Source organism: Cololabis saira, chromosome 24, assembly GCF_033807715.1.
Source record: "Cololabis saira isolate AMF1-May2022 chromosome 24, fColSai1.1, whole genome shotgun sequence".
Taxonomy (NCBI): Eukaryota; Metazoa; Chordata; class Actinopteri; order Beloniformes; family Belonidae; genus Cololabis; species Cololabis saira.
Genome location: NC_084610.1, coordinates 8945108 through 8971299, shown reverse-complemented (window position 1 = coordinate 8971299; position 26192 = coordinate 8945108). Strand labels below are relative to the sequence as shown.

The 26192-nt window shown below is 41.5% G+C and overlaps 1 protein-coding gene across 2 annotated transcripts in view; it reads right to left on the bottom strand.

Moving 5' to 3' along the window:
* LOC133425423 (potassium voltage-gated channel subfamily H member 3-like) overlaps positions 1-26192 on the bottom strand; it is a 49036-nt gene that overhangs the window by 1704 nt on the left and 21140 nt on the right. The window contains exons 7-14 of one of the 2 annotated variants that reach the window (XM_061716274.1): positions 25448-25655; positions 21866-22246; positions 20671-20870; positions 19680-19929; positions 13204-13418; positions 5996-6279; positions 2436-2545; positions 2183-2253 (exon numbers count right to left, since the gene is read on the bottom strand). In XM_061716274.1, the coding sequence (XP_061572258.1) occupies positions 2183-2253; positions 2436-2545; positions 5996-6279; positions 13204-13418; positions 19680-19929; positions 20671-20870; positions 21866-22246; positions 25448-25655 (1719 nt within the window). The remainder of the gene's footprint in view (positions 1-2182; positions 2254-2435; positions 2546-5995; positions 6280-13203; positions 13419-19679; positions 19930-20670; positions 20871-21865; positions 22247-25447; positions 25656-26192) is intronic. The other variant, XM_061716275.1, reaches the window with a different exon arrangement.

Genomic DNA, 26192 nt, shown 5'->3' with positions numbered 1-26192 from the left:
ATTAGATATGTTCTTTGAAACCCAAAATATTTCATCTTGTAGTATTTTTTTCCAAATGTTGACAATTACAAACAGAATCAAAAGAAGACATTTCTTCAGACAGCTGAATCTTCTTCACGGTTCAGGTTCAGGGAAGAAGACGGGGATGAAACTTGCTCCTGGTTCTGCTCTTTTTCTTCTTGGACTGAAATCATCTCTGTCCTGAAGTTCAGCGGAGAGCTCGTCAGACAGAGATTTCTCCGAGTTAAGTTTCAGACCTTGAACCTCTGTTTGAAAAACTCTCCTGTTTAGCGGATGTTTGTCTTAAAAGTGTGAGTGTCTCCTGCTCTATCAATGTGTTGAATTGCTCCACATCCATCTTCAGTCTGTACGTGAGCCTGAACTTCGTGTAGTTGTTGCTGATAAGAGTCGGCCTGTTTTCTGACTGAAAGAAGATCAGTTTCATACTTGGAGCCCAGGGCTCCATGTGAGAGCTTCATCCGTTTCACCTCTCCCTTCAAGTGCATGTCCGTGTCCTTTGCGGTTTGTTGCAGGGCCGTGATCAGGACCGCTTCATATGTTGACGGATAGTGTCCTGCTTAGCTCTCAGACTGCTGATGAACTCTTGGCTTTCTCGTTAGTGTCTCAGCCTTCTGCCTCTCAGCGAGGACATCGGTTTGGTATTTCATGTTGAGTTCCTCATGAGGTGCTGCCTCCTTCCAGTTCTTCTTGCAAAGTCTTTATTTTTCTGTTCTGGAGTCTGGAGCTCACTTGAAAACTTTACCTGACTGTCTATATGCTGCTCTTAGCCCGTCATTTGGTTGTAAAGTTAATTGGCTATGAACGATTGCTCTTCGCATTTGCTCTTGTTTGATTTATCAAGACAATCAAGCTGTTCATTTCTTATGGAGCATTTGATTGTTGTGATCCAAACAATGTTGGTGATTTCCCCTCACTCCTCACTGGCCTCATGTACGGGAATATCAATGGTTGATGTGTAATTTTTAAGAAATTGAAGAGTCTTTCAAGGAAAAGTATAGTTTGAGAATGACATGACTAAAGTGTAGTAAATTACCTCAAAATATAGTCTTATCCAGTTTTCATGGAAACTATTGCTTTCAGGATTAACTTATTTCTCACTGGTGAGAAATTAAGTGGGTGGAGTTCCAAATCCCCACCCTCTCTCTTTCTCTTCATATATATATATATATATATATATATATATATATATATATATATATATATATATATATATATATATATGAAAATGAAAACCAGTTACAAGGTAGTTTTCTTGTAACTTAAGTCATTTCCCTTCCTTTTCAAAAAAAAAAAAAACTAATTCATATTTAATGAGCCACTGTGTATATTGGCACAGTGAGGGTCGTTAAGTTTGCCATGTTTATCTTGTTAAATGTGTTCTTTTAAATGTATGCATTACCCCCCCCCCCCCAAAAAAAGCAGATATAAACCCCAGATGTATCTGTGACTTGAAGTTTTGAAAGAAACATGTCTGGTGCACGTCTCTATAAGACATATATGTTAAGCTGTTTAGTGAGTGGACATCCTTCTAGTTGGAGCCCGAAGGCTGATGCTGAGGTGGGGCTGGGGTTTCTGAGGTGGGGCTGGGGTTTCTGAGGTGGGGCTGGGGTTTCTGAGGTGGGGCTGGGGTTTCTGAGGTGGGGCTGGGGTTTCTGAGGTGGGGCTGGGGTTTCTGAGGTGGGGCTGGGGTTTCTGAGGTGGGGCTGGGGTTTCTGAGGTGGGGCTGGGGTTTCTGAGGTTTCTGAGAGGCAGGAAGGTCGGCAGTTGTGCGGTGGTTGGCAAGGCAGAGATGCTAAAGATCAGCCTGTTAAACATGTTTGATTTTGTTGTAAGATCCAGCGCGTAGAAAGACTTCCTCTGGTTGGCTCCAACTTGAACCTTATTACTTATATCTAACGAGTAATTACTTAACGACTATACGTATACCTAACGACTAGTTACTTATACTTAACGACTAAGCTCACAAGAGTGTTATAACTCAAGCAAGACTTGATGATTTTCTCCCAGCTATTAAAATTCACCTGCAACCATGAAATCACTTATTAAATAAGGTTGTTATAAAATATCACTCAATGAGGATTGACAAGGGTGAATCTTTAATCTTCCTGATCTGTATTTTGTGAATGTTTATATCACAGAAGTGCAGTAGTAGATGCCTTACCTCATGTTTTAACTTTGCAATAGTCTGCAAGGTGTCACCTTCATCACGGGTTCCTGTGTACACACAATGAGCTGTGAATAAGAAAGTAGGCTCAATTTTCCATCCAAAAATGTGATCTTGTCTAATATTCAGATTTCTAATGGTTTATTTACATTATGAAAAACAAATGTCATATAAGCTGGATTTATCTCTTGCTTTGAGATCAGTGTTTTTGCAAAGTACTCCTGAAATGTAGGTGTGTCTGCTTGTTGACCTGCGGTGGATAATTCAGGGCTGGGGGTGAAACTCTTGGTTGCACTGGGAGAGAAATCAAACTTCGGGGCCGAACTGCAGTGGCTTTCTGCTTCAATCCCATCCACAAACCTGCGGACATACAGGAAGACACAGGGTTGTAGTTTCACTCAATTCAATACAAAGTAAACAAGATGTCAAAGTAAAGACAATGATGTTATCGTATTCGTGTAAAGCAAGTCCTTTAATTTACAAATGTTGGATATTTATTGTCTAAATCGAGTTTAGGGAGCTTTGACTATAACACGTGGCACTGACATGATTTGCTTACTGACTATTCACTAACATTAGGACTGAATGTCCACATACACTGTTACATTTAGCAGACGCATTAGTCCAAAGCTACTTATAACCCAGGGAAACAATCAAGCCACAGTCAACAGTAAATTCCAGAGTGAATCCAGTCCAGAGCTCTTGGATTAGGAGAGTTTTCACGAGCGGGGCGGCCCTGCTCTTGTAGCAACTAGTAGCTTGTTCCACCATTGAGGAACCACGTAGGGGAACGGTCTCAGAGATCTCCTTGTGAGTGTGTAAGCAGAACACCTGCATAGGCAGAAACCTTTACAACTGAGTGCAAATAAGCAGGTTCAGACCCCAAAGTCACTTTTTAGACGAGTGTCAACGAGATCTGTTTGGATTTGAGCAGCCACAAGCTGCCAGAGATGAACAGAGGTGTGACATGATCTTTTGGGGTGATTAAAGACTAGATAATCTACCGTATTCTGGACCTTAGAGGTTTCATTGAGCAAGCTAGGAGGGAATTGCAAGAGTTGAGGTGGGATATTCCCAGGAGTTGAGTGGTTTATGGAATTGGGTAAGGCTTGTTGTGTTTTTTGTTTTTTTTTCTACGTCGTAAAAGCGCAAAGCTGCATGACCGAGAGTAAGAGGCGATGGTCATGACAACCAGATTTTTTGTAACCTTGCTTGGAGCAACAGTAGCAGGCGCCATGTTAATGTACATATTTGGGTGATGAAATGATGGGTAAAAGTTGAAGGTAGAGTTCCTTCATCCAGGTAGACGGGTTGGAAAAGTCAAACTGAGATTATTTTAGATTGTGGGGTCAGCTGGTAGGAATGACAAGTAATGTTGTTTAATTTGTATGGCAGCGACATGAGAAGTGATGTGAGAAGATAATCTAGCCGACGGAGGTGGTGCATATGTAAAGAAAAAGGGCCCAAGCACTGAGCCTGGGGGCACCTCTGTGGGGAGGCCATGAGGACGTTAGTCCTTAGGCCCTGTTTACACATAGCCGGGTATTTACAAAAACTGATATTTTCCCTCTCCGTTTTCAAAAATATCCTCGTTTACACGGACCCGCATGAAAACGCTGTTAACGTCATGCCAGCCAATCAGAATCCTGGAAAAAACATCAACAAATGACACGTGTAACTTCCAGTTAAGGCTGATTTATGGTTCCGCGTTACACCAACGCAGAGCCTACGGCGTAAGGTACGCGGCGACGCACCCCGTACTGCGCGCATCGCCGCGTACCTTACGCCGTAGGCTCTGCGTCGATTTAACGCGGGACCATAATTCATTTACTTCCAAGACGGAACGAGAGTCTGAGATAATTTAAAACAGGTAAAATAAAAGAAAATATTGACGGTGGCCAAACAAATTGTAAACACAGGTCGCACTCATGACGCTGCTGGTGACGTTTCTGTCGGATAATGTGACGTAAATCTCTGTTTTCCTCCGTTTTCTCTGTTTAAACGCAAACGTGAAAACAGAGTTTTTGAAAATCTCCACTTTGGCCGGAGTTTTCAGAAATGATCGTTTTTGGGGGCTTTGACCTCCGTTTTCGTGTAAACGAACGGCCAAAACGCATGAAAACGCCTCCGTTTTTGCCCCGTGTAAACGGGGCCTTAGACACTATAGAGATTAGCCGGGCTGCTGAACCAACGGAAACTGAGCTGAATGTTTCAGAGCCCCGACAGCTCCACATCCTGGCAGGTACAAATGGTATTTTCTTGTTTAAGACAACATACAAGATGAACACACCCCATGTGACTTTGCATTATTTAATCAGACAATCTAACATGGTTTAGCCACCAAAGCAGAACAAACAAAAACTCAAAAACCGTATCATAAAAAGGAAAAAGCTGCAGAGATAACTAGTTACATAGAACAAGTGCCGTGTGACTACGTAGCAAAACTGTAATTAGTTGCAGTTACATTGATTAAAAAGACTTTACATTTGGTCAAGTCAGTTCTCAATAAGAAAGCGTGTTGAATATATATTTCCTCTCGTAGTACACAAGCCACGTTTACACTATTAGGTTAAAGTGACCCGATGCATATCTGGAAATTTTAATTGTCAATTAGATTACTGTGGTCACACAGCACACAACAAATATAGGATACTTCATCCTGGCAGTTTGAGTGTGTTAGATCTTATTACTCTTTATTAGCTGATTTTATGGTGCCTGCAACTGACTTATGCCAGAGGGCCAGATAATTGTCCCCACAATAGGTCACTTTTTAAAGAACAGCTGTTTATATGGTCAAACACGACTAGTCCAAGCAAAAATGTACAAATCTAATAATTCACATATCTACTGGCACAGCTGGAACAGTATGGGAAATGTAAAAGACAAAACCCCCAAAGAAAAGGGTAATTTATATACATTTCTTTTCCTGCCTTTTTTACAACTTAATTCCATTTATTAGTACAGTATATCTCTATATTCAGGAGAGCACAAAAAGTTGGGATGGGGTAGATAGTATTAGAAATAATTATAAAAAAAGGTTTTCAAAGGAAAACTAGGGAGAAATTCAAAGAATGTTAAGTAATTTTAATGCATAAAGGCAAGAGTGAACCCAGCAAGCCTAAACTGGACGCATGTGATTTGCAATTCATCAGATGACTCAAAGAAACCCACAGCCCCAACACGAAAACATAAATGTATTGTTTGTTTTCTCAAACTACCGCTGCTCTTCGACCTCCCTCTGTTTCATAAACCCTACAAACATATCCAATGCTCCCCGCTCCCGGCTGTGAATGCATGATTACAGAAAAGGCTTTTTACTCAGCTGTGAACAGACGGCATGTCCAGGGTCGCACTGGCTGACAGAAAATGATGCACTATTGGAGAGGAGCTGCACACACCTGCATAACAATCACCAGCCAGACTCACATCCAGTGTTTCTGGCTGTGATCGCGCTTATATCCACTCACCCACAATAAGAAATCACCTGCGAAACAGCTGAATTCAAAGAACATTTCTGCTGTAAACAATAATATGAAGCACCTTTTTATTATGTTAATGTGTATAAGCAAGGAGGAAGTTGTTAGACACAAAAATTAGCCTTTGCAAATGTGTACTTCAAAACCACATTCTGTGCGAAAATAAAACGATTCTCTGAAGCAGCATCTGCTTCGTCCTCTCATGTTTATGAATAGTGTCACAAGTCAAAAGGAATTAATGTCAAATTCCCACTCAAGCCCACTTGTATCCTAATCAACTCCTCCAGGTGTGACTATCTCTAAGTACCCAGTGAATAATTCAGTGTCTCCATACCGAGGGCTGAGGTCCGGCTGCAGGCAGCTGAAGCTCACCACAGGGATCTGCAGGCTGGAGGGCCGGGAATGATCGCTGGCCGGTCTGAACGGTCTCGGGGGCAGCAGCGGGGAACGCAGGGGGGAACGCAGGGGGGAACGCAGAGGGGATCGCAGGCCTCGACTCAGCCTGCTGAAGGAAGACACTTTGGGGAGAGGAGAGTGCTCCCCCTCAGAGCCGGAACCCTCCTCGTCTTCCTTTATTGAAGGTAGCGTCTTGATTCCTCCATTACTCTCACAGTCTGCCTGAGGGGTAGAAATCATTACAAAATGTGGCTTCTTATCATTATTATTATAAAAATAAACTATAGTACATAACATTTTTGTCTTGACTGCCCACTCAGTCCCTCCGTCCCTGTGAGACCACAGGAGCAAAATCCCAACAGCTGCAACCTTTTCAAAGCTCAGCATGTCATTTGCATACTGCAATGTCAAGACCCTTTTTTAAATGGAGACTTCTCCCACTTCACAGCCGAACAGACCAGCAGATATTTGCTACTCGGTAGTCAGTCCATTGCTGCTGCTCTCTCAGACTTTTCCCCATTTCCATCTGCAAACGCGCCAGCTCCATCAGGCTCTCCAACCATTTTCAGTTCTTCAGCGGTGCAAGCTGTACTTCCAAGTAAACAAGTTGGCTGTCAGATTCACAATGGCTGGCATCATTAACCAGTTCAGTTCTAAATAAGCTAATGATCTGATTGTAAGAATACATTTTTAGAGGTAAAACTGACTTTTGTTGGCATCCCACTGCATTATGACGGGGGAAGGAAATGGTATCAAAATGTCCTAATGAGAAACGTCTCCCAAAAATCCAGCAGGTATTTGGGGATGAAAAGTACAGCATGAAGAAGCATCGTATTACAAAGCACATGTGATGACAAATTTGTGGCTTTACATAATATTGGACATTTTAACGTGGAAGCCAATGTAGATTGATTTACTTGCAGAGCCGGCTCCTAGTGGTCATTTGAGGAACTTCACATTTTGGCACCTTAATTTAGCGCATATATATATATATATATATATATATATATATATATATATATATATATATATATATATATATATATATATATATATATTAGTGTGTGTGTATATATAAACTAGGATCACCAGAGTAACTGTTAATGAGTTTGCTGGACAGGTATGTTGTGCAGCTTGAGCGCTGGCTCTGAGATCCTCTCACTTCACTCTCTGATCACATGGGGGAGCTGCTGATTCATCAAATGCAACACAGAGGTAAAAGTTACCATTCACAAGAGCTGCCTTCGCGCTCATGCCCATTCAGTTCATCAACAGCTCTCCAAAAGCCTGTTCTCGTTCAAAGGAAAGACTGAATTAAGTGCGAGCGAATGTGGAAAAGTGTGAATGGCCTCTGTTGATTATTTATGCATGAAAACAAACATTTCCAAGTAAAATTCCTGCAGTCAGCAGCGATGACACGTGGGCCTTTCCTTATCTCTTTTGGCTGCAGCTCAAAGCTGATTAAAATACTGGCAAACGGCTCCATTCTTCCCTCTTCCTCATCTTCTCCCCACCCCACCTCCACCACCCTTCCCTCTTTTCCGTGTGTATGTTGTCTTCTCCATCCAGTCTTTAGCTCACGTGCCTGGATGGTATTTTTAGATCACAGAGGTTTAAATTTGGCAGAGGTTTTCCCAGAGGGAACTGAGCAGAGAAGGGGCTGTTTTGATTTGTGTCTAAAAGCAGCACATGCCATGTCTGCGTGCAACATACCACCAAAAGATCATGATCAAATAAGGTGTGTTGTGTTTGCAGGTGTAAATGCATGTCGACACTATCTGTGTGTAATGCACGTGGATGCAGCATGGCCAGCAGCAGTTCTGTCACTTATTTGTGTTAACTCTTACAGCAAGGACAAATACACTGAGGGAGACTTGGTTTAAGGTTGGGGTTGGGTTAAATCTAGAGGAAAAGAATGTCTTCACACTTTATGGAAGAATGTAAATGTGTGTAGTGGCACGTGAATGCTAATATCAGTTATTCACTCCCCTGCTGATTCCCTTCATCCTGATGTTTCCTCGGCTCGTCTCCATCTGGTTATTGCTCTATATTTATCCAGGCAGGGATGACCCTGCCCCTCCCTCCTCCATCTCACAGGGCTATTTTTAGTCTCCCACAACGGTCGCCTGAGGTTGTACAACAGCTTTTGATGCATGTGCATGTATTTTGTGTGTAACATGCATCTGGGTCTTATTTTCAATTTCTTTTTCCCTGAGACCTATAAAAGTTTCTCACAAATATTCCAGATGAGAATTAAACTTAACTCTAATTTTCCTATATATTTATATTTGCTTCCTAGATACCACAAAAGAAATGTTAGCCTGTGCTTTTCAAGATTTAGAGAACGTTCCCACAAGATTATGCAGCAGCCTAATGTTCCCTAAACTTTAGGGGAACTAAAAAGTTCAAGGTTTTCCAAGAGTTGCAGTGTCTTTACACAACGTTCTGCACAATGTAGCACAGAAGTTGACCTGTTAAAGTGATGGATCAGAAAATCTAGATTTAAAATCCTTTCACAAGAGTAAAAGCGCCTGTGAAACAACTTCAAGCACTTGGCATCTAGCAACTAAAATGATTCATAAACTCATCATGAAGTAATAAAATGTACCTTTTTTAAAAGAAAGCTTTAGAGTCAAGACAAAAGGGATAAAAACAGTTGCCATTTTTTGCCATAAATATCTAGTGATCCAATCGTACTGAAGCAGAAGTCATGCATTCTCATTGTCAGAGGCTTAAAACGGCTATTTATTTTTAGATGGGTGGTTGTGACCCAAGTGTTAACTTTAATTGCCATTAAGCTGTTAACACACATTGCAAACTACTTTGATTCACATTGTTTTGGTCCCAAATGAAAGTTTCCATTTTCTTACCATGGAGTAGTAGACCTGGGGTTGTTTTAACTCTGGATTGTTTCTTTTAAGACACGCAGCAGCTGTCAAAGACGATGACATCAGGATCCACATTTCAGTTTTGGCTTGTTTGCCTGCGGCATTGTTGCAGTTTAGACAACAGGGAATAAGCTTCAGTTCTTGTCCTTCAATACTACTATTAGAGTATTTCTTTATGATGTTAAAATAATGGCCGTAAAACTGTTTCATAAGGTCGTTATCGGGTTCATGAAACAGTGGTGAAGTAGGCTGGAGTGAGGGTGATGTGCACTCATGGCTTCTCCTGGGATTTCTGAAACAATCTCAAGGTTTTACTTTGAAGGTTATTGTTCTGACATAATTCATGAGTCTAAATCTAAACCAGCATTTCTGACTCGGGAGTCAACAGCAAATGCATGAAGCCTCGTTTGGCGATGATGCTGCACACAGAGGGAGCCAGATGAGGATACCGCTCACTGGTGGATGTAAAGGTGAAACCGGCTCAGCTGCGTCAACACGAGGAAAGAGCAGAAAGAGCATCAGTTTAAAACCTCCACCTGGCTCCTCATACACACTTCTGACATTTAAGACTAAATGTCATTAGAAGTACTAGTATCTGAAATTTCTTGAGTTTTTCGTTATCCCCATGATGGATTCTTGACCATTGCGTCTTTGTTTTTGCTCTTTTTTTATATAAAAAACAGCACTGGAGCCTTTTTAGGGCTGTTTCGCTTAAAAAAAGCCTGGGATTCACCAAAAGGGTGCTACCCACGCAGTGCTCAATAAATCACAGCCGAAATAATCATTTATACCTGACATAAAAAGCCCCGATTTCATTTTAATTTTAACAAACGCAATATCAATTATGTCTCAGAACTGCAATTAAAATGTAACAGACCATGTTTATGTGCACGACAATGATCTAGTTTTTGACTTTAATACAAATGAGACAGTGCTATTTACTTTTGTTTGTCCTTGTCATCCTCACGATTTTCATATTTAACGGCTATTTAACTCAAACTCCAGAAGAATGATTTATTAAATTTAATGAGTTAACAAGTCTGCAGTGATGCAACTTTGATCTAATTTTGTGATCTCTGCTTGGAACAGATGGGGTGTGTGTGTGATTTTTATCCCGTTTTAGCAGGGACATAAACTACAGCTGTCAATTGATTTACATTTTTTTTGAAAATTGAAATATTTTCATAGTTAGCTTGTGACTAATTGCACACACACATTTTTTTTTTTTTAATGTACCATAAAAAGGTATGTTTCAAATTGCAATGAGACATGAGCAGACAATTATCCTTGCATTAAACAAATGGTTGTTGCTGCATTATTAGATCAGAAACATGTCCTGAAAGTCAAGAGGATGCAAATATCGGTCCAACAACTGATGCTGATGTGAGTAAATCAGAATGATGCCCACTTAAACATCCGCGTTAATAATACTAATTAATCATTTACAGCCTGGTTAAAAAAACTGCTTTGGTCTGTATTGTTACATTTCAAATCCATGACAACTCTGAGTCCCATCGGGTGAATTTATATCAAGATATGCATTTATTTATAGTATGGGGCCTTTTGCGTAGCCTTTTGATTGACAGTTGGCTCAGCCAGTGGCCATCCTCCCTTCACAAGCTGCAGTTTTTACTGACCCAGCATCGGTTTAACGTAGCCGGAATTTCTGATTAGGCCACGACACACGTGACGCTGGATATTCTGCTGTAAACATCCGCCAGCAGCTCTGCAGCTCCTTAATTGGACATTCATTCATAGAAACTTTTTTGTTTTTATGTAAAGTAAACAAAGTTCTTTAATTACGTGCAATAACCTTCTAGAGTTGGTTTGTTTTTAAAATTGCTTTAAAAGTATGCTATTGTAAAGCTTAAAATGAGGTTTGACAGCTGTAAGTTTATTTTTATGTTACACATTTTATAGTTATGAGTGTTATTAAAGTAATTGGACCAACCTGCAGGATTAAAGCAATAAATCGGCTTATTTTCCAGACAAAAAAAGATTTATATTTTGAAAATGAAGTTCTTAGTAAATAATACTAGCATGTACTGTACATCGTTTGATAACATGTTTTTTTAACTTTAAAATTTAATATCCTGTGTTTATGAATGAGAAGCTATTTTTGTCATCGAGAGAGAGAGGGTGACATTAATGCATCCAAGCCAATTTTTATCAACAAGGGTTTCACCTCCATGGGTTTTTCTCCTGGATCGCTGCTCTAATTTACAAACTTACTCACAGAGAAAATGTGACTTAACAATTTTTCACATAAGCTGGTTATTCATGTGTACACTGCAGCTGAGATCCCTCCGTAAACCTGAGTGTGTGAATCAGGCGCATTCAGCTCATGTCTTTATCTGTTGGCTCCATCTCAAACAGAAGCCATGGACTCCTCCCGGCTCCCGGTCCAGATGGTTAATCCTTCTCAAGTGCAAAGCCATTATTGCGTAATAAAATTTGGGACGAGGAAGTCACAGCTGAGACGAGTCTAAACCCCAGAGGACGTGGGAGGGGCAGGTATCTGTAGTAATACTGAGTTGTTTTAGCCCTCAATATGAAACAGGTGGATTGGAAGCACACGATCAGCAGAATAGAAGTGTTAATTGTCGTAAACAAAGTTCAGCCTGAAGATGAAGTTCTTGATCTGCATAACAACCTTTGCTGATGCTCATTAGTTTTACTGAGTGCAAAATCACTTTCCCTTTGACGTCCAGTCAAGCTCTTGGAGCCAGCTGAGGTTGTTTGACATCTGACGAGGATGTTGGGCTGGGAGTGAGCCCCGAGCAGACCCAGAGACGGCATATCCCATCTGGCTGGGAACAGGCTGGTATTCCCCCTGGAGCAGCTGGAGATGCAGCTGGGAGGGACATGCCAGTTTGTGCTACCCTGATGTGGCTCAGTCATCTGCAGCTCCACCACTCAGCAAAAAGATTGACATTTCAATTGAATAATGTATATAATTTGCTAAATTTAGCACCCATTCTTTTAATTTAACTTTATGTGTGTAAAATCGAAGTGAAAAGGATCTAAACATGGAAGCTTTTAGTAACAGACAAATAACAATTTGGAAAGGATTGTAAAACCATTGCCAAACAATTAAAATCTTCCCCTGATTGGACAAGTCAGCAAATCTACTGTGCAATGCTCACAGGAAAACAAACAAACCAACTACACCTAGAACCTTCAAGCCTCACTGAGCATGATCCATGACAGTACCGTTACAACAAGACTGAGGAACTGTGGTTTGTATGAAAGTCTTATCGGGAAAAAACCTCTTCTGCTTGTAAAGAATGCATCTTTAAAAAACACAACAGTTATTCAGCCTTAATGCCGGGAGTCATGTTTAACAAACACAGCCTTTCAGCAGAAACATCCCTTACACGCTGCCAAGCAAAGTGGTGGAGGTGATGATGATTTGGGATTGTTCTGCAGCCGAATGCTGAAACTTCTGTCCGACAGCTAAACTTTGAATGAAGAAGCTGAACGATATAGAATTCAGCCAAGGACAGAATCACTGTTTTGAAATTATCCAGTCAAAGCGAACTGAAGCAATGTCACAAAGAAGTGAGCAAAAATGTGAGAAAGTTAAATAACAGGAAATTACTACTTCAGGTTATTGCTTTAGAAGATGGAACTCAAATCTAATGACTCATGAAGGTACTTGGTATCGTCCACATCACTTTATCTTTTTAGCCTCATTGTGTGAGCTTGTATTTGCCTAATACTAAGACCAATTAAAATATTCTTTTCATCCTGTTTTTAACACAAAATAACATCGGATCAAAAGATTAGGGGTCAATATGACTGTAAATATGAAAAGAGAAACGCCATGTACAACCACAAACGTAAGTATTTGGCAGCATCTCCTGATACTTCTGGTGACTTCAGGTAAAAGGTTTGAATACTTCAACGGTCACAACTTTCATAAGAAACTTTATAAATTGCATTAAAGCCAATACACAGCAAGGATGTGTGAAATATAATTAAAACTACCGCACAGGGTTGAGTTGTGGGTTAGTTTTGCTCTACTAAGTATGGGAGAAGTCAGTCAGTCACTTTAATCTGTTATCGAGCCACACACAAGTGGAGGAGGAAGCTGTAAGCATCCAAGGCAGCCTTGTCCTACTTCAACTTGTCTGTTGGGTATAAATAAACTGTTATTAAGCAGTTACTTTGTTGTTAACACTTAAAAACACATAAATTGGCTTCTGCTTGATGTCGGCCTTGAGCTGCCGGTGAACTGAGCAGAAAGCAGCTGTACCTCGGCGTTGTGTCCTTCTCGCAGGTTGTACGTCAGGTCGTGCTGGATCTCGGTGACGAACTTGTGGGCGTAGTCTGGATAGAGGCAGAGCACCTCGCGCAGCCCTTTGAGGCTGATGTACTGCAGGTCACAGTAGGTGAGGGCCTTCACGCAGGCATTGGTCTTAATCACTTCCTCCTGCGTCAGGCAGTCAGAGCCAATCAGGTCCCCCCTTCCTGGAGAGCAGAGACACAGGAAGCTGATCAGCATCACGTCCTCACGTCTGATTATGATACCCTGGAAAATCAGAGTCGAATCCAGAGCAACCAAAGTAATTCTCTGTATTGACGAGGAAAGGATTAGGACGGCTGGGGAGGTTAAGTTCAGTGACCACAGGAGTATCAACAGTTTAATAATGGCTTATATACAGTACATGGCTCCGTAAGACTTTAAATTTGATACTTTCAGGTACGTTTAGCTGATTTAAAGACCACAGCCCAAAAAACATTAATGCAATTGTAACGTGAGGATTCGATCAGTTGTGGTTGGATCACTCTTTAACAGAATAAACAGCAGAATGGAGACAGACAACTTTCTCAAGCAGTACTTGACTCGATTCCACACTTCATGACATTCTTTACTTCCTGGTTCGCACTTCTCACGTGACTGAACTAACCAATCAGAAGCGAGCACTTCAGTTAAAGGGGACCTATTATGAAAAGCAGGTTTTTTCTTGCTTTAACATATATAAAGTGGTCTCCCCTCAGCCTGACAACTCAGAGAAGGAGGAAAGCAACCAAATTCTGCAGTGTCTGTACAGCCGCCCGGATGAGCCGTCCAGTGTGATGTGGATCTACGAGCCGTTCAGATTCTGCTCATGTCGTTACGTAACGACGGGCGCGATTTACATAGGTTGGCCTTCGATGCCTGAAACCACGCCCACAACTAACGGCCGGAGCTTCCGCCATTTTTTCGTAGCGGTGTATCGCGTCATTCAGGCAGCCAATCAGCACAGAGCCTCATTATCATAGCCCCGCCCACTCAGAATCCTGCATAGATAATGAGGTTAGAGAATGGGAAGATAAAGACATGGCTCAGAGGCTGAATTTCTCATTTATTTAGCAAAAAAAAATCAAAAGCTTGTTTTTAAGACATTCAAGGCCTGTTTTAAAATAGGTATTAGATGCCATAATAGGTCCCCTTTAAGTTAAACTTGAAAGAATCAAGCAGGCAGATTCAACAGACTATCTTAATGGTCTTAAAGATGCACTTGCAAATATTTAAACATATAAATATGTCAATAAATGTGTAACATGTTAATATTTAACTGATGTATATTATAACATAATATTGTAAATGCATTTTTAACTCGAATATAAATTATATCACCATCTGCGCCTTACAGCTGTCAAATATAAATTAACTTCACTTCTTAACCTTACACAATAATACATGTGCTGCTGAGCTTAGAGCAGAAGTAAATGGGTAGTTTACTTATAGGATAACTCTCTTAATGCACATACACTTATTATACACTTTTGAGTAAAAAGGACAGAATTAGTGGTCAGACAATGAGATTAATATCTTATAGGATTCATCAAGGATCAGAAATGTAAAGGTATAACCTGTATGTGTTGGTCGACAGTATTTCTGCTTCTCTCCCGTCTCAGAGCTTCCACCACAACTATAAATCTGAAGTGGCAATGCCAAAACAGTTTAATGTGTACATGACAGACGGAGCGAAAGAGATGGCAGGAACATGTAAGAGGGAAAGTAGCGCATGATCATTTCATGTTCCTGCTGTGTGTTCAGGCACGTGAGTGTTGCATATACTGTAGGAGAGATGCGTCAGTGGTTACGTATGCATGTCATTCTACGTGTTGCACTGTCCACATACACGTGCATGAGCACGATGGTTATACGATTAATATCAACTGCAGGCGGCAAACCTTTCATTATTTACAGCAGACAGCTGCTAATTTCTGTCTGATGTGATTCCAGTTGTTTGCAAGTCTGTTTGTGCTTCTGGATTCTGTTTCATCCGTGTTTGGACGAACCGATGGATGTCATTAAACATCTGGGGAAACGCGGAGAAGCGTTTGCGTTTCGCTCTAGACAGTTCACCAGCCTGCCGTTCAGGACATGCAGTTTTAAAGTGCAGGTTAAAAGGTGAAGCTGCTGTTACGTATGGATTTGAAATGGGACTTGTTTCAGTTGTTTTGTTTGCCATCTTATACGTTTCATTTTGGTTTGTAATAGTTTACAATCCTAACAACATCATGAAGTAAAGAGACAACATCCAGACGTGCTTATGGCTTACCCTGCAGTTGCTCAGTGACAAAACTTAATGACTGCATTCATTAATTCAGGGATTTATGCTGTTAGTGGATTTCCTTGAAGGTTTGGGTGCTCCCTAAACTGTCTCATCAACTTCTGGGCCATCTTCCACCCGATGGGGCGTGAACTGTTTGTCCACAGGGGTATTTTAATATGGACATAATTTGACTTTTCTCTGCCCTGGGACTTTCTTCATTATGTTCTCGTTCATAACAGCAGCGCAGGCCTTTATTAAATGTTGGATGTCTAATAACTTTCTTAGCGATATGCTGCTCCTACTCATAACCCTGCAAACCAGATTCACTAAAGCACTGATGTGCTGTGACCTCTGCTGTCTCGCCTTTACTTTCATTCATCGTTGATTACCCAGCTGTTTTTCAGGGTTCTTTTTTTATTCATTTTCTTTAATAACGAGTACATTTTGGTCCTGGTATTTTCAGAACCTCATGCCTCTATACGCTAATCCGGCGACCGGTTTGTGTATGCCGCCATCTTGCGGCAGCGCCATTGCTGCGGTGACAGGTGTCAATCAATTAATGGAGCTGTTATTGTAACCTGACGCTCTACACAGCATCATAAATAGCTGGATTGATGATGTTAGACAGTGGCCTCCCATAACTAATGAAGGTATCTTAAATTAATGCTGATGTTAATTTATAAATAATGATTTGTTTGAGCGATAAGCAGGAAAGAATAGAGGAATAGGGAGATAAGGGAGTGTATGATTAAACACTGTAATATAGCATACGTTACGTGTGCTGACGTTAGCAAGCTAGCAGCGCGACATTTAATCATTATGGAAAGGCTACGTGATTTTAAAAAAAACAACAGCACCTGTTTATGTTTTGTTTTATTTTAGGTATCCAAGAATATTTTATTGATCGCCTGGTGTCCGATGACCAAAAAAACTGCAATTACAGGTCTCTAATTGAAGGGCAGAACTATCTCAGCTCCGGATGGGTCGGGCAAATTCATTTTTGTATCTGTATTGTATTCTTTTTGTAGGTTTTGTATCCACCTCTGGCAAACACCTTGGTCCTCGGCACGCCCAGGAAATCTGTGTAATCCGTACGGTCTGGCACAAGGACAGTCTTCGTTTGGTAATGGACTGTGTGTTTTGCATAACGTTCTTTTCCAGATTTGTAATTTTTAAACTTAAAGCACTCCACTTTTGGGGACCTTTTCATTCGAAAGTGCTGAAATACAAATACATTAAGAGAGCCTGGCAGGGAGCCGCCACCGCAGTAATGGCGGCCGCTCGACTTCCGGTTTTTGCTGGATTCGTGTATAAACAAGCATACACTCATATCTCCTAAAAACATCTCCACATGCATCCTTTCCTCTAAGGAAACGACTTCATTTTTTTAATGATACTCTATTAACTTTAAACCAGGACTGTCAAATTTGTTTTAGGTTAAAATTAACTTTCAACTAAAACAACACATTTGACATAATCTTGGCTTAAAGTTCATATGGACAGATGATGTGAACTTATATGATGTAATGGTCCCATTAAGTGTAATTTGTCTGTTTTTCGGTACACTGGAGTTGGTATAATTGCCCCAGTTGCCCTCCTAAACCCAGATGTCACTACAGCAACAACTGCAGAGAAGGAATGCTCTCAGAGCTGAAACAAACTGTAGCTGGGACCGTCCATCACTCAGTCTACTGCCTGTGGGCCTGGGCCATTTTCCTCCGCCCGTGTATCTCCTAAGCTCAGCAGCCTGCAATGATGTAGCGACCTGGTAGGTCAACTTGGAAAGGTCCTGAAATAATCGGAGGAAAAAGTCTCTCAGAGGACCCACTGTTGCAGGAGTACTAGGTAGCTTTGCTAAGACACGCCTACAAACCCTTCCAGGCCAAAACAAAACAGCTCACAGTGGTCTCTAGTCTGCAGCTAACAGCATAGCAGGTCATATTATCTCTAAAATATGAATTATTATGCTGAGTCTTTATCTACAGCACAGAAATCAATTTCACTGGAAGTAGCTGAAGTGACAGCTAGCCTTTTGACACCTTATTTGTGCTTTTTGAAAAGCTGACGGACCGTGAAACCATCGAAGAGCCACACAACATCACTGCCAGAGCCAAATTAAAAAGAGGCACCAGAAGCCAAAACAAATGAAAGGAAAAGATTGAAGGACAATTCACAAGCAATTATACCCAGTGGAGCTGGCAAGAAGACCAATATGTTACCAATTATAAACCCAGCAACATCACTCATCAGCTGAAGGTGACGCTTCGCTGGATGAGGAGCTTAATTGTTTCTTTCCTCGCTGTGAGGTGGATAACACGGAGACCCACAGCAACCTCACCCTCATGTTGCAGGAACTCGGGGCGGGAAGCATGCTGAGGGCAGACAGGGTCACTGTGCAGGACAGCTTTCTGAGGTTCTGCAATCAAGACCCTCATCCCGAGCAGACTGGTACAAAATCAACTGGACTCGCGTTTCGAACAACCCATCTGCAAACCGATCAGACTTTGAGATCCCCCTGAAGAACAACATGGTGGAAAAGCTGCTGGTGGTCCTCTATCGCTGCACCAGAGAGAGTGCACTGACCTACTGCATTTCAACACGGTTCACCAGCTGCACCTCTGCAGAACGGAAAGCGCTCCACTTAGCCGTCTCCACTGGCCAGAAAATCGTTGGATGCCCTCTTTCCTCCCTAAAAGACATTTACAGCTCCACTTGTCTCATGAGGGCTAACAACATCTTAAAGGACCCGTCTCATGCTGGAGGAGCCTGTTTATTCTGCTGCCATCAGGCAGACGATACACGGCTGTTAAATCAAAGACAAACGGACTGAGAAACAGTTTGTGTCTCCAGACTGTCATGGCACTCAGCTCTGATGCCACCGACTATGATTATTGTCTTATTGTTTCAATCATCTTCTCACTACACTGCATAGTATATAGTGCAAATCAAGAGGGAAATACGGCAAAACAAAGTACACTATTTGTAAAAACTGGGACACACTTTTTATTCAGGAACACAACTCGCTTTCTTTTCAATGCTGCTCATTCCCTCGCAAAAAGAATTTCACAAATTTTTCAGAAAGGTGGCTAATACAGTTTTTGTTTGCTGATTATTCTCTTTTTTTATTTTATTTTGGTAAATATTTGATCTCACACTAGAAAGGAAAGTTCCACCAAAACTATGCTTTGAACCAGGCAGTAAATATGTTTATTTCTGCTGCAGTGTTGAATATTTTAACATGGGAGTCAGTGGAGATTGGCTCACTTGTGGAGCAAGCCCCCCAGTGGTCAGTTGATGAACTGCAGTTATCTTAACTTCTTGGAATTAGTCAAACTAGCAAACCCTTTGGTACGTCCATCCATTTGTAAACTAGCAGCTTTACTTAAAGGGAAGCTCTTCTATGTTCATGACGGCTCATCTGAGGGAAGGTTTGGTAACTGAGCTCCAGAGATAACCTCTCAAAAAGGATATTTCAGCACGGTAACAATGCTCTTTTTGCAAACATCTACTTTTTGCTGTCAGAATCGAGGAGGGCTTCTTTGGTTTGGAGTCTACAACAGAGAAGACCTTCAAGATTTGGGTAGAAAAATGACTTGCTCCGACTGCAGGTTCTTCGGGAGGCTTACTTTTTAGTCCTGGAAAAACTGGCGGCCATGTTGGCATATCCCTCCCATCCACTGCACATCGAGCTGTGCTCAGTCCGTTTGTCTTTGGATGAGGAGCAAATTCAGCGACAGATTTGTCCTCCCCCGTCAGAGCACAAAGAGATTTGGACAGTCATTTATTCCAGCTGCACTCCGACTCTATAACCAGGCCCTGCAGACCTGGAGCTGGAGCTGATAGGTAACTGAGTTGGACTTTTATCTGCACATGTTGCACTTTAACAAACAACTACCAGCACTTCATATTTATTGGACCAGCAGGGTGTTTATGTCTTATTGCATTGTCAACTCTGTTTTTCTGTTTCTCTTCCTCTTTTTAAATGTCATGAGCTGTTTGACAACTGATTTTCCCCAGAGGGGACAATAAAGGTTTCAATCAATCTGGTTAGGAGCCGACCCTCCCACAGATGTTAATGTGAGTGTTAAACCTCAGTAGTGACTTATATTTCATTAAGATGAGCTCATGCTGGGTTTTGGAGGACTTTTGTGTTCTGAGTTGGCTGAAAAACAGTTTTCTTTACCCAGAATGGCCAACACGGTGCTGTCCTTCAGCACCTCCATAGAGCCGGAGCACACGAAGTAGATTGCCTGGAGCGCGTCCCCCTGGCGAATGAGAAACTCTCCTGGAGCACAAAAGGAGGTCTTGATGATGAGGGAGAGGGAACGCAGACACCCCCTGCTGGCCGACTCGAACAGCGGTAGCTGCAGCAGCTCACTGTTCAGGTGCATGGCGATGTCGGCTCGGAGCTCGTCCGGGAAGTCTTTCAGGAGCTGCAAAAGCAAATGCATCTTTGTGAATGTTAACCCAAGCCAAATGGTTGTTTTGTTGTCTTAGCTGTAATATTTAGAAGTGTCTTTCCACTTCGTTGTCTGGCTATGAAGGAGGATAAAGGCAACAGACACAATAAGACCTTTCACCTTCCCATGTACAGTAGTAGCAACCAACTGCTGCATCCATAACCAGAGAACAGTTAATCAGGTTCTCAAAATATAACATTTTTCGACATTTAAAGCAAACTCAGTGTGTCTGGGAATGACTGACCTAAGTAAAAGAGTAGCTTTGCAAAGAAAGGCTAAGGGTTACTATTTCAAAGTACTGAATCTTAAAACAGATCGTCTAGATTTGAAGTCTTTGTGAAACACAACCAAGAGAAAGTTTAAAGTCTATAAGGCCATTAATCTGTTAAATTAAAAGAGCTGCTTCATTGTGATGAGAACAAACCTAAAATCCTCTCAGTGACATTTGCTCAGTCTCCCTGGAGGGAAGTCGCTGGATTTACACTTTCAATCCGGTTGATCCCGTTGTAAGAGACGAGGTCAATCCAGACCATAAAAGTCACATGTTCCAGACTTTGAGTGAGTTAAAAAGGTATCTGGACGTAGACAATACATACGCAAATGTTTCATGTTACTGCTGAGAAGATAAAGGGGATAAAAACCTCGAGGGCTCTGGTTCCCTGGTGGGTAAAGTAGTTAATTACAAATGTGCCTGATGCAGATGGATGCTCCTACCTCGCTGACATCGATACCGTTGTTGACAGACCAGGTGGTCTGAAAACACTCCATCATGCGCTGCTCTATAGCCTTGGGTAGCCGGTGCACTCGGATGAAGTCCTTCAGGTCCTTGGTGCGGGTGTGATAGAGGGAGCGGCGGGAGTACATCCTCTGGATGATGGCAGTGACGTTACCAAAGACCACAGCGTGCATTAACGCTGCGTTGGAACAGAAAGGAGATGAGATCTTGTATGACTTTAATGGGCAGTAAATGGTTTTCCCCAAACATTTATAAGCAATCTTATTTTTAAGGGGACCTATTATGAAAAACAGGTTTTCTCTTGCTTTAACATATATAAAGTGGTCTCCCCTCAGCCTGCCAACTCAGAGAAGGAGGAAAGAAACCAAATCCTGCAGTGTCTGTACAGCCGCCCGGATGAGCCGTCCAGTGTGATGTGGATCTACGAGCCGTTCAGATTCTGCTGATTTTCGTTACGTAACCAAAATGCAAACCACGGCCACAACTATAAAACCGTGTAACTGCATGCGAGCGTCCGACTATCGTAGCACTGCGTGACATGGGACGCTCTCTGTCCATCTCCCTCCAGCAGCTGCCACTTTATTGAGGTTTTTGTAGTGAAATGAGGAGGAATCATAGAGATAGCTTCTCATTTCAACTAACTGGATCAGCCGTTCCTCATCCGTGACTTTTTCCTACAGCGCTTTCAACCGGCTTTCAACGCAAGCGACAGGAAGAAAATAGGCAGGGCGTCCGACAAATGTTCAGCTCAAAACGGCGCATCGCTGTGACCAGTTAGGACAGTCCAATAGAAAATAAAGCAATGGAATTGATTTTGTCGCTGACGTTCGCTTGCATCGCATGCAGTAATGACACGGTAACTCCGCCGGCCGGAGCTTCTGCCATTTTTTCGTAGCGGTGTATCAGGTCATTCGCGTCATTCAGGCAGCCAATCAGCACAGGGCCTCATTATCATAGCCCCGCCCACTCAGAATCCCGCATAGATAATGAGGTTAGAGAATGGGAAGATAAAGACATGGTTTAGAGGCTGAATTTCTAATTTATTTAGCAAAAACAATCAAAAGCTTGTTTTTAAGACATTCAAGGCCTGTTTAAAATAGACATTAGATGCCATAATAGGTCCCCTTTAAGACATAAAAGTGTGCATGTCTCTGATGTTGAGGTTCGGCCCACCTCCGATCAGCATGGTAATAATGGAGAAGATCTTCTCGGAGTCTGTGTTGGCCGAAACGTTCCCGAAGCCAACGCTCGTCAAGCTGCTCAGAGCGAAGTACAGCGACGTCACGTAGGAGCTCCTGACAGACGGGCCTCCGCTCAGCGCCATCCCCGAACCGTTCCTCGCTCTCGTCCTGCTGCCGTTCCACTGCCCCGAGCCCATCAAACCTGCTCCGCTCATTCCAGTCAGAGATCCCAACCCAGAACCGTTGGACTGGCTGTAGTTGGCCAGTCCTGCTGCCACGGGGCCTCGGGGCAACGTGGGGACTCCCAGCAGGGAGGTCAGCGGGGTCGAGAAGTAAGGCGTTCCCAAGCGCTTGGCCAGTTCATGGAGCCAGCCTGGTGGGGAACAAAGTCCAGAAGATTTGTCAGCTCACTCAGACCATATCTACGCTTGTTAGGTGACCTTTACTGGGAGGCTTCATTAGAGGTGCTAACAACACTGGAAGGGCAAAGCAATCACCTCAGCGCCGGCATATTTGTGTTTGGGATGAGTGTGAGAAGACAGGGGCTGCACCCTAACATTTCAGTTTGTCAGCCTCCATTCTATTTATGCACAGTGCAAATAATACGTTATCTTTTACAATTAGGCTGTATATATTCTAGCATCAGTTTAATGTTGAGGACCTTTAACACCAACGCAGTACAAATACACCTTTACGTAACACTTAAATGTTAAATTCATTCACATCATTAACAGAGTGACTCATGCTGTCTAACAGGGATGGACAACAATGAATCCGTAACCTTTTGCAAGGATAAACTTGAAAAACCTGGGTTTAGCCTCAGAGGAGGATTGTTTTATATTGAAAAATTAAATTAAGGAACCTTAAGATAGAACAAGGAAAACATGGTATCAAATCAATAGGAATATTTTAATCAGAGGTGGGTAGAGGAGCCAAAAATTGTACTCAAGTAAAAGTACTGTTTCTTCAGAATAATATGACTCAAGTAGAAGTAAAAAGTAGTCATCCAAATAATTACTTGAGTAAAAGTAAAAAAGTACTTGGTGAAAAAACTACTCAAGTACTGAGTAACTGTTGTAATGGCTATTTTTTTTTTTAACACAACCATTCAAACAGACAAAAGTACAAAATAATCATCTTCAGTCAAATTAAATCAATAAAATAATAAATTAAAATTAATAAAACATAGAAAATAGCTTAAATTAAAATAATCTTAAAGTAAATTCAAGTACTTTAATAAATAATAAAATAAATAAAATAATAACTTAAGAAATTAAGCACAAATAGCACAATTTCAACCCTTTGTACTTTTCTTTTTTTAACCGGGCAGAACTAGAACAAGCCCATGAACTCAGTGTTCGAGTCTGTGTATATGTGACAAAACATGCAAAAACAAACATTTTTCCCAAAGAATCACTCAGTGATGTCATCAGATTGACGCATACGCGGATAAAAGGGATAAAAGAAAAGTAACAGCTCAACGTAGCCTAATGTAGCGGAGTAAGAGTAACAGTTTCTTCTTCACAAATCTACTCAAGTAAAAAGTATAGGGATTCAAAACTACTCCTAAAAGTACAACATTTCTCAAAACTTACTCAAGTAAATGTAACTCGTTACTATCCACCTCTGATTTTAATATCTGTTACCAATTGATTCTGTGATTATTAGAATGACAAAGATAACTTAAATGATGGATTTTTGAGACGAGCTGAAAAAACAAAGGCAGTTAAAGATTAAATTCTCCATTGGACTTCTAATCTGTTCATCATGAAGTAATTTTTCATAATAGTCTTGTTTTTCCTCAAACAGATCACCCCTAAGTTTGTACATGAGAGATTTAAGATTGTTTAGTCGGATAAAAAGCTATTACACTGAACTTGATGTTGGAGAGACTTCTGTAAAGACTTTCCAGTAATGACCGCTTATGTAACAACATACTGACTTCTGTACCTGGACTGGTTATTACATACAAAAAAAAATGAGTTGGCACCTGAATTTCTGTAATGTTTGGATGAGAAATGGCCCAAAATGGGCGTCCCACCTGGATCCCACCTGGGCCAACCGGACAAGTGAACCCAAGAGTGTAATTTACATAAAGCCGATATAAAGCCCCATATTTCAGCTTTTTTATTCATTTATTTTTTTATTTTAATTTTAAGATGTTGCACTGGGAGATCACTATTGAAAGCCAGAGTTTAATTTGCACTGGTAGTTTTAAGAGCGTAAAATCCCACCTTTCAGGACAGCAACTTATCCTCTTGTAAGCCTTTTCATTGTGACTGCATGTTGGATGCCATCAACGCTCCACATACCCTAGTGTTTATATATGGGAATAAATCAACACATTTGTCTCTGGAAGGTAAAATTATTTGATGCTACTTCAGCACAGCAAACAGAAATACTGGAAATGGCACATTATTTCGGTTGAACTGACGGTGTCAGGACCCTCAACATGTTCAGAACAGGGATTTCAATTTAAAAATAAATGCCATCTGCTCCCTGGGTTCGCAGAAGCTCGCTATGATTCAAAGGTGGCTGTCGGATATTTTTGAAGTCAAGTTCAGAAAAAAAACAGCTTTGAATCAAAGCTCATCCACAAATGTGAAGGCTCAGGTGTTGGTGAGGGACTTGGATCATCTGTAGCTCTTGGTTTTATCTGTTGCAGCTCTGCTCTCAAAATAAGGAGGAAGCAAACAAATGATATAGAAGTAGTTTTGACCGTTTCTGGTGTTTTGGGATGGATTGTTTTTTTATGCACTTCAATATTGCCCTCTGAAAAGTATTCTTACAAATTTCTTGATGCAGTGAAAGATGATGTCCTTTTTGTCCTCATGTCAGGAAGTTGGCTCTTAAATCTTGTATTTTTTAAGTGTGGCACTCGTCTTCTTTTGCATCACCTTCAGGGTAACGTGTGAAAGCAGCTGTGGAAAAGCAGCAAAGGATATTTGCTTTGCGACTGCAAATAAGCAACACTAATAAAAAGCATTTCAAGCCGAGTATGAGAGATCGTCTGAAAGCCTCGCTCACGGACTCATTAACCATCAACAACCGAGTGCTGCCCTGATTATTGGACACAGTCTGTTCCTGCTAAATTACGAGCTGACTATTACTGGCCGACCCGTTCCTCCACCTGCTCCACAGCCTTTATCTGTGTACGGTCTCATCCACCCTTATAAAGAAGACCTTTTCTGTTCATTTTCATCCTTCGTTGCCACTTTTCTGATTTAGAATCACTTGAACAGGACAAATGCCACCGACCACACGCACCTCCCAGTATTGTTGTTGTTGGCACCAGTGAGCACAGTAGGGGAGGGGATGGATCGCTGAAATTAGAAGTGTTTTCTCAGCGAAAAAACAAGCAAACATTGCTCATAAAGTCATGTCTTCTTGCTTTGTTCTGTATCTCTATAGATATATGGTTTTGTTTTCGTTACAGGTGTGTCTATTTCAACATCCAGTGAGAAATCGGTCATAGAAATTATATATCCAGCTACCTGGGCTTTACTTTACCAGTCCTGGATCTATGATTTTCACTAAATAAATCATTTTAGACATTTAAATTGGAAGCACAAACCTATATCCCAGGACGCAGGGTCATTAATTTCGATCTCGCTGCGGCCGATGAAGTACCAGACACAGGCCATCCAGTGTGCCAGCAGGGCGAAGGTGGACATGAGCAGCGTGAGCACCACGGCGCTGTACTGGGAGTAACGATCCAGCTTCTGCAGCAGGCGCAGCAGGCGGAGCAGACGCACCGTCTTCAGCATGTGAACCCCAAAGTTCTGGGAGAGGGATGGACATGGAGTATGAACACTTCTCACATGAAAATGTCAGAACTGCACTTCATTAGTCTTTGATTAGTTACCGCTTGGATAGGTAGTGGAGAGCATTTCCTGTGACTTTTGAAAGTTTCTGCAGTGAAATAAGTTGAGTAATTAGAATTAGTGCCCATGGATACTGAGGAATTTAATCAGTCGTCCTGATAACAAGCAACGTCTCAGGAGTTTTTTCCTTGATGCTGAAAACCATGAGAGTGCCTCCTGGCACCGGGAACGCAGACTATTAAAAATAATTACACTTTATCAGAAAAAGATGAATACATTCTGGTGGAAACAGAAGAAGTCCACTATCATCCTCTACTGATATCATTCTGTGATTCTGCACAGAATTATCTCAATAATATGTGACTCTGCCCTGATTTAACACAACGATCTGCTGAAATTGTGGTAATATTACAAATTGACTGCTATAACGTAGCGCTGGTAGGTATTTTTAAAGTCAGACTCCAGCTCAGAACCAGGTGAGACAGGTACGATCTT